The sequence below is a fragment of the Nymphaea colorata genome, chromosome 12 (genome assembly GCF_008831285.2).
Source record: "Nymphaea colorata isolate Beijing-Zhang1983 chromosome 12, ASM883128v2, whole genome shotgun sequence".
NCBI classification, from domain to species: domain Eukaryota; kingdom Viridiplantae; phylum Streptophyta; class Magnoliopsida; order Nymphaeales; family Nymphaeaceae; genus Nymphaea; species Nymphaea colorata.
The window spans coordinates 18,285,575-18,294,000 of record NC_045149.1 but is presented as its reverse complement, the minus strand read 5'-3'; the positions used below and the strand labels follow the sequence as shown (position 1 = coordinate 18,294,000).

General features: G+C 39.9%; 2 protein-coding genes across 2 annotated transcripts; one reads left to right on the top strand and one right to left on the bottom strand.

The window, feature by feature from the left end:
- Positions 1 to 2,008: 2,008 nt before the first annotated feature.
- On the bottom strand, positions 2,009 to 4,794 carry LOC116265464 (pentatricopeptide repeat-containing protein At2g20540-like). The gene has a single exon (XM_031646062.2). The coding sequence runs from the start codon at positions 4,528 to 4,530 to the stop codon at positions 2,770 to 2,772; it is 1,761 nt and encodes a 586-aa protein (XP_031501922.1). The 5' UTR covers positions 4,531 to 4,794; the 3' UTR covers positions 2,009 to 2,769.
- Positions 4,795 to 5,890: 1,096 nt separating this feature from the next.
- On the top strand, positions 5,891 to 7,486 carry LOC116265420 (photosystem I reaction center subunit IV A, chloroplastic-like). The gene is made up of 3 exons (XM_031646007.2): positions 5,891 to 6,236; positions 6,737 to 6,802; positions 7,151 to 7,486. The coding sequence occupies exons 1-3, from the start codon at positions 5,997 to 5,999 to the stop codon at positions 7,253 to 7,255; spliced, it is 411 nt and encodes a 136-aa protein (XP_031501867.1). The 5' UTR covers positions 5,891 to 5,996; the 3' UTR covers positions 7,256 to 7,486.
- Positions 7,487 to 8,426: the final 940 nt, after the last annotated feature.

Here is an 8,426-nt window from a genome sequence, read left to right as displayed (position 1 = left end):
AACTTTATTCAAAACATGTTTTGTATCAAAATAATTTGTATAAATATGTTAAGATGTTTGTATTTTATAAAATATTTTTTTAGCAAAAAATTAAAAGGTTTGGTTTATATTTCTAACTTAAGTGTCTGGTTTTGACCAATTTCTCTACATATATATAATCCTACAAATGTTTGATGTGCCAAACAGTTAAAATTTAGAAAATTTTTGTTAACGAACAGACTATAATGGATGATGTATGGTGTGTTGATAGCTTTTTTTATGTTTTAATTATCCGACAGTTATTGGTATCTGGCAATTTTGGCTATATATATATATATATATAGTGTTTAGGTATTCAATAAGGCTACTCATGGACTAAGCTTGGTAGCATAAAACTCTAAGCTAATACACACATATATATATAGTGTTTATGTACTCAATAAGGCTACTCATGGGCTGAGCTTGGTAGCATAACAACTCTAAGCTAATATTTTTTTGTTAGTGGCCCATGCTTGCATAGGCTTACAAATACGGTTGCACAATGAGGCGAGTTCTCAACTCAGCTCAACTACATACTAAATGTTGAATAAACAGTTAAACGAGTAGCAACTACACAAGTTAGTAACGTTAAACAGGTTAACAAGTTTAAAAAATGAGACATGCTTAACATAAATGAGATAAACAAGCTGAGTTCGAGCTCGACATTGTATTGTGGAGTTGAGCTTGACTCAGTTCGAGCTCAAATATTTTGAGTTGAGTTGAGCTTGAGCTGGCCCAACTCAAGCTTAGCTCGACTCATGTGGATTACAAGAGGCCGGTGCCCTCGTAAATAAAATCAGCGACTGGTATTAGATCAATGACTTACATTATCCCAGTCACCACTTAACGAAACATGTCAAACTATTTACAGCTGCATATATTGGTCCACAAAGTTTAAATTATGATCCTAATACCAACTATAACAATATGGACTTAAAACTAACTAATCGTTCATTCTTATGGTTTTCGACACCTAAAAATAGTTATACACCAAGCAGTAACGAGATCAAATATCCATTTGGTGTCAGGACTATCCATAAGCATTCATAATCATAAAATATGTTATAAAACTACATAAAATATGTCATAAAACTATCTTGAACATGAATTTTTTAGTAAAACTGGGCAATTTGCCTGTTTAGATGCCACAAACACAGTAAGATAAAATGGGCTTTCGCCAAAAGTGGAATTAACAAAACCCAAATTTGAAAAAGCTGAAGCTGAGCAACTTCCTCATCCGCCACTTGGCAAAGTTAACATCCAAACAACCTGACTAAGTTTTTGAAGTCCATAAAATAAAGTTGCAAAACTAGGAGTTGAGAAACTGGGTTTTCTACAAAATTAGGTTTTGTCTTCCCGCATCCAAACGGACCATAACATGCTTCAAGCTTTCATTTTTCATGACGAAGGTAAACCACCAAACTTACAACAAAAGAAAGTTCAGACAACAAAATAGCAGAGTTGAAATTTAATTCATGGTTAGCAAACTCCATAGTTCCCTCTTCCCATATGTTCTAAAATTGTTGGGTGTCTCATTTACAAGCAAGCTACTTTGCCTAATCATGGCAACAGAGACGCCTGAGTACATTCAACTATTTTAAATATAGTGGCCTCAATTTCAATGGCATTGTGAGGTGTCTTGAGGCTGTACCATAGCTGGTCGGACTGGCGTGCTAGTGAAAGTTCAGTTATTAGTTCCATGATTAGGCAAAGTAGCTTGTTTGTAAACAATGGGTGCACCATATTCTAGTTGACGGGTGTACTGCTCTCCACTCAAATCCAAAAATAGCTCTAGACTGTAGGGGCAGGTGGGAATCATGAAGTGGAAGGACTTGTTATTAGGAGGAAAACAAAAATTGCTGAAGATATTTTTCATAAACCTCAAGGAGTTACCTCTCAGGTAAGTGTACAAAGTTTATCTTTTTACACCACCACTTGGACAAGACAGGTGAAGTAAACGAATCCAAGTGAAAACCAATGCTTTACAAGTACACAGAATTTACAGGGGGACAACTGAAGGAGGCATTAGCCTTTGGGTTCACAATTCTGGTGTCTAGCAGATCCGAGAATCAGAAAAGCTCCCATTTATCGTCCACTTATTTTGTCCACAGTTGCAAGAAAATCCTTAGCTTTTCCATGGATAATCATGTGCAAAACAAACCATTTTAGCATAGTTTTCGCAACTAAATGAATTTCAGGCGCACGAATATAAGATCACATGGAAACGTGTTCATAGTTACCGAACAGAGAGAGAGCGAAATGAAAAAACGAAGGACAATGCCTCCTTCGCTTCTCTTCATTTGGAGCAAAAATGATGCTTTACATTTGGGTTCACGTTTTGCCTGCATCCTGCAGGCTTCTACAGGTGCTTGTAAATGTGGGAGTGTTAGATTATGATCATGGCAGGCCATCCCAAGCAACGACTGTCTGAAAACTCGGCTAACTACAGCTGCAGATACTTATGCATAGCCAAGTCAACAGCATGGGCTGGACCGAATAAGCTCAAATTTGTCCGTTTCAATAGCTCTTCAGCATCAAGATGGTTCATGTCTGCATGCAGCTACTGATTACGGTGACTTTCCAGGTAATTTGAAGCTTCGCACGAGCCTGAGCACCTTAAAACCGTGACCAGCACCTCATGGTGCTGTTGAGCGCCAATAGGCTCCTTAACAATTCAAAGTGATCCAAGTCAAGGGCAACTGGATACAACACCAGAACCTGAATCGTCACTTAGGTATCAGATTTTGAAGATCAAAATGTATCGAGTGAATATATAGTCTCCAAAACCCGCAAGACAGCATAAATCTGGTCTGACTTCAGGTGTGTTGTATCTCCCATGTAGAAAGTATGAATACGATTCTCAAGTTCAATTGAACTGTAACCTGTTTTCTTCCTCAATCTTTCATCCCTTATCTGTGTTCTAAGCTTGCCCATCTCTTCCCACTTGCCAGTTTCTGCATAAATATTTGACATCATAACATGATATCCAGCATCATCTACATCTTCACACGAAAAAATTTGATGGGCAACAACCTTCGCAAGCTCAACATTCTGATGTACCCTGCAAGCACCAAGCAAAGCTCCCCATACGTCTTTACTTGGCTCAACAGGCATGTCATTGATAAACTGATGAGCTTCTTCTAAATGGCCGGCTCTCCCAAGCATATCTACCATACAAACATAATGTACCATACGTGGAACGATTTTATAATTATGAATCATGATATTGAAGCATTTGCAGCCTTCATTCACCATCCCTGCATGGCTACAAGCAGAGATGAGAGAAGCGAATGTAATCTGATTTGGTCTAATCTTAGAATCTTGCATTCGACTAAACAGTTCCAGAGCTTCCTTGCACTTCCCATGGGCTCCATAACCTGCAAGAATTGCATTCCATAAACCCACATCTTTCACCTCAGCTTGATCAAACAAGTAGTAAGCCAAATCTAGGTTTCCACATTTTGCATACATGTCAACTAGAGCAGAAGCAAGAAACTGATCAACCTTGAGTCCCTTTCTGAGCACAAAAGCATGTGATTCCCTGCCTAATTTCAACATTGCAGAGTGAGCACATCCAGATAAAACTAAGCACATGCTTACTTTATCAGGTATGATCCCAGCCGTTTGCATCTGCCTAAAGTGGTGAGTCGCATCCAGGATGAGTCCCCCTCTAATGAATCCACCAATCAAAATGTTCCAAGTAACAACGTTCGCATCTATGCCTTCAGCTTCCATTCCTGAGAGCAATGCCAAAGCCTCTTTATACATCCCATTAGCCAGGTACCCATCAATCATCACAGTCCACATAAACACATCTCTCAGAGGCATTTCGTCAAACAGTAAGCGGGCATCCCCAACCTGGCCACATTTGGAGTACAAGTCAACAAGTGCGGTGACCAAAAAACAATCAGATACAAATCCCCGCTGTAGGACATGGCCGTGAATGGCTTCCCCTTGTCCGATATCTTTCAAACTGACACATGCCGTTAGCACCAAACTCGAGCAATGTGCATCAAGAAGAATTCCCTCAGAGACCATCTTCTGGCACAACCTGAAACACTCTGCGTACATTTTCCTATCCATGTAGCCCTTCATCATATAATTGTAACAGTAAAGGCTCCGCCTCCACAATTGTTCAAACAGTTTGTCTGCGTCACCATTCTCGCCGAACACAAAGCAACGGTCGATAAGCCGGCAAACAAGGACGGATTTGGACATGAAATTACCGGTAACCATGCGGCCATGGATGCGCTTCACCTCCCAATAGGACCCCACATGGGTAAGCGCCAGCAGAAGACGGCTGTAGAGGTCGGATTCTCCCAAACTTCCGCCGCACAAGCGGCGGAAGGGATGTCTCCCAAAGAGCGGCTCCTTGCTCCCCGACCTGCAGAAGATGGCGGCCCCGGCCGGAAGAATCGAGCAACGCATCGCAGCAAAAAGTCCGTCGGTGCGGCTCAACGGGCGTTGGGCGTGAATTTTTTTGAACAATAATTCGCGGCAAATCAACGTCATTCAAAGAGTGGGACCAAACAAGCCAGTGGACCCCTTGCCCTATCTGCCGTCCATCTCGTCATGAACGATATCCAGAAAACCTCGTAATAACGGATCAGACATTAGTGGATTTCCACTGCTTCCGAACCAAAACCAAAATGCGATTAGTGGGTCCGAATCAGATCCCAACTCATAAAACCCGATCAACTATAATGAAATCTGAATCTCAATGCAGAAACGACTCATTATTATCAGATCCGATGAAAAAGATCCAAAACATATTTGGGGTGAGTGAGAAGATTATAAACCAATTATCAGAAAAAGAGAAAAAGAGCTGGACCCTCCCTTTACTTTTTAGTTTTTACCTCGAAGGTCCAGGCTGCGTTGATGCATGATAAGGAGACAATGTACATTCACCTTAGTGGCCTTTTCTTTCATCCTTGCATGGTGATCCGACAATGTATATTCACTTTGGTACCACATACAATTTTATATAATACAAGTAGCACCTATGAAAATCAAACTTTTATTCTATTAAAAGTAGCAAAAAAGTGCTTTATTCGATGTCAATATGATATCTTTGTTTTGTTCACCAAGAAAAAAAAAACAAGGGTGATGGGGTTCTCAAGAGTTCCATTAACATGCGAAACTGAAACCAGTCTCACACTAGATACACGTCCAAAGCTAAACTAGAGGAGGAACCAGTGTTTCAATGTAAAGTGAAATGCATGTTGATTTTTTTGAACAAGCGCAAACCAGTTTAGCTAATGTAGTGTAGAAAATGAGATCCAAATCCATGGAAAATTGGATGGTGACTAGCTATCCATAGTCACCAAACACATTTATGAGGGTCGTCTAATCCACCATGATGGATGGTTGAGATAAAAAAAGATAATGGTTATTTTTTCATGTATTATTAATTTACATATTTTTTTCTTTGTTTTTCTATCAACCATCATTGTAATAGATTGGACGATCCTTAATAAGTAAACTGGGTGAGAGTTTGAGATATCATTAGATATCAAAATATATAGATATAAGATCATAAGATATTTGATCTGAAAATCTCAAGTAGACAATTGTCTGATATCAAAAGCGTTTAAATGCCCAACTTTGGGTGCAAGGTAGCTAGTTGGGTTGACACTCAAGACTTTCTTAGGAAAAATAAAACATACATAATGCGGTACTTGGAAAACATCAAAACTTTTGCGTCCACTCTGCAATTTTAATACTTTATTGAAGACTGGATCTTTTGCACGACCCAAGGAGGGTTATCTAGACGGATCGGATATGGTGCTGAGGTGGCCGCATTCTACTGGACGGAGCCACTCTGGCCAAAATCACAGTCGGCCATTAGACGCCATGGAAAAAAAGAGAAAATTCTTCCGAAATTATAGAAATTCGGCCTGTGTTCTTGCTCTCTTCTTCCTATCATTGGTTGAAGCTCAGAGGAAGAGGAAGAAGAAGAAGAAAGGAAAGCCTCGAGAATGGCTACGTGCAACATGGCATCTGCAGCCACTGGGTTCGTCCTGGGCTCGAGTCTCGCCTCCTCATCCACCTCATCTCGGCCCTCCCTGTTCTTCTCCACCAAGAAGAACCCGGCTAGCCGTGGAAGGTTGGTGGTGGTCAGGGCTGAAGAGGGAGAGGCGGCCCCCGCAGCAGTTGCAGCTCCGGCGGAGGCGCCCGCCGCCAAGCCGCCACCGATTGGCCCCAAGCGTGGCACAAAGGTGACACCTCATGATCATCAAACGCGCACTAAAAAAATTGGATGAAATTGTTCCTACTTTTTTTTTTCTTGAAATTTTTGTTACAGCATGAATGTTTCAATCGATAAAACACTTCTTACTGTGAAACGACTTCTTTAAGGGGTCATTCCATAAAGGAGACGTGTTATCTAAGATAGATTTCCTTTTCCTTCAACGACATGTCCATGAAAAATTGCTCCATCGTGTCAAAATTGAGAGAGGTGAGGCGAAATCTTTCTTGGAGAAAAAAAAAAACAGTGTTTGGACATGTGGTTAGAAATTGAAATGAAATGTTTCAAAACAGGGATAAATTGTTCTCATCATTAGTATTTATATGTAGATTTCATGTGCGCCAAGTTTAGGAAATTTTAGAGCTCCCAATAATATCGTTTATTGGAAGTTGTAAAATTTCTTGAAGATCTTCCTTGCTTAAAATTTTTCCGACAATCTAACCAAATTCCGGGACATTTTATTCTCTGCAGGTGAAGATTCTGAGAAGAGAATCCTACTGGTACAACGGGATCGGATCTGTGGTTGCTGTAGATCAGGTCTCTCTCTCTCTCTCTTCTTTGGCTTCATAAACTTTGTCTAGAAAGATAAGTGCTGTAAAACATATCAGTTTTTTACATTCCTTAATGAATTACATAGCGAGAAAGAAGGTTTAATAAAAAGGCGTTTCCAGTCTTTGATCACAATGAAACTTCTGTTTTTTAAGACAAAAAGCTTCGAAACTATAGTCCATAGTACTACCTATTAGTAATTTGTGAAATTTGAAGACCAGATGTGGCATATAGACAAATATTTTCAACGGCCCAATTGGGTTCAAATTGCTATTGAGGAATGCCAACAACAATAGAGGTTCTTATTTTCGGGTCAAATGGGATTTGTTTTTTCAGGATCCAAATTCTCGTTACCCGGTGGTGGTTCGGTTCAACAAGGTGAACTACGCCAATGTGTCGACCAACAACTACGCTTTGGATGAGATCCAAGAGGTGAAGTGAAAGAAGCTGCTTGCAGGAATTGGTTTAAAGGAGCAAATGTGTGTCTCGTTTTGTATTATAAGCTTTTCTCCTCCAATCTAAATCTCATTCACTACTCTCAACCTTTTTAAATTTCCTGGTGTTTTCTTTTACATAAGTTTGAAGTTTGTATTGGTAAGTTATGGATATTGGAGTGCGGATATCTGCGACTACATTTTCCGGATAAATTTTGAGAAATAATTCTCTAACCAATAGCTTGCAAGAACTCTATGCACCAGGCTAGATGAGGTGGCTCAAAGCCATTTGATTTGAGGAGTCTAGAGTTCAATGCTCAGGGTTTACAAGGAGACTATGTTGTTTCCCAGCATTTTACATGCAATATTCTTAATTAGGTTGGAAATAGGTCAGATTTGATATAAGGACCTTAAACAACTCTTAAGTCCAGCCAGCTTTGACTTCGGATAGCGATAGCTGCTAGTATGAGGTCAATAGTTGGTTCAATTCCTATGAGCATCAACCCTCTATACAAGTCGAGGCAAATATAAGCCCTAAAGATGAGGGTACTAACCACGGGGTTTTAATTTGCCGGGGGAAAGAGCGAAAAGCTGCTCGACCCGAGTACGATCTAACTCTAATAAGAAAAAAAACACCCACTTGCTTGACTTACATTGGCATGTGTACCAAAGAGTTTCATTTTTGGAATCTCTCCTTTCATCCCTTCCATCTTCTGCAAAGAATGGTTACAGCGACCAGCGATTCATGTTTCCAATCACATGGCAATGGAGAATGGAGTTTACGTCGACAAAACCGGAAGCCTACCCATAAAGAATGGGTATCTTAAGTTTGCTTTCTAATGAAGAAGCCTTTCTCATTCAGGGGCGCTTGATAGAGGGTTGAGAATCTTTTTCCGGTGTACCTTACTATGGAAAAATTCAACCACCATGCTTGAATTCACCAAACACGAGAAAAGCTTTTCTTCTTTTCTAGAAGTCCAGTTCGAGCTCTACGCTCCCACCTTTTGCCGAGGAAAACTACAACAACATGAATGTGTATTCTCAAGAAATATTTCAACGCCATCAAAAGGACCAATAATGGGAACAGTAGTTTCACATACTACGCCCAAAGAACTATATTTTTGTGCTTAAATTAATGATACATTGTGAACATCCGATGTTTTTACTTGAAAAGGAAT

Excerpts from the sequence above, each read along its gene's own strand:
- LOC116265420 (XM_031646007.2), top strand. The coding sequence starts at position 5,997 with ATGGCTACGTGCAACATGGCATCTGCAGCCACTGGGTTCGTCCTGGGC. Across the intron at positions 6,237-6,736 it reads GCCCCAAGCGTGGCACAAAG|GTGAAGATTCTGAGAAGAGA; the intron begins GTGACACCTCAT and ends TATTCTCTGCAG. Across the intron at positions 6,803-7,150 it reads CTGTGGTTGCTGTAGATCAG|GATCCAAATTCTCGTTACCC; the intron begins GTCTCTCTCTCT and ends TTGTTTTTTCAG.
- LOC116265464 (XM_031646062.2), bottom strand. The coding sequence starts at position 4,530 with ATGACGTTGATTTGCCGCGAATTATTGTTCAAAAAAATTCACGCCCAA.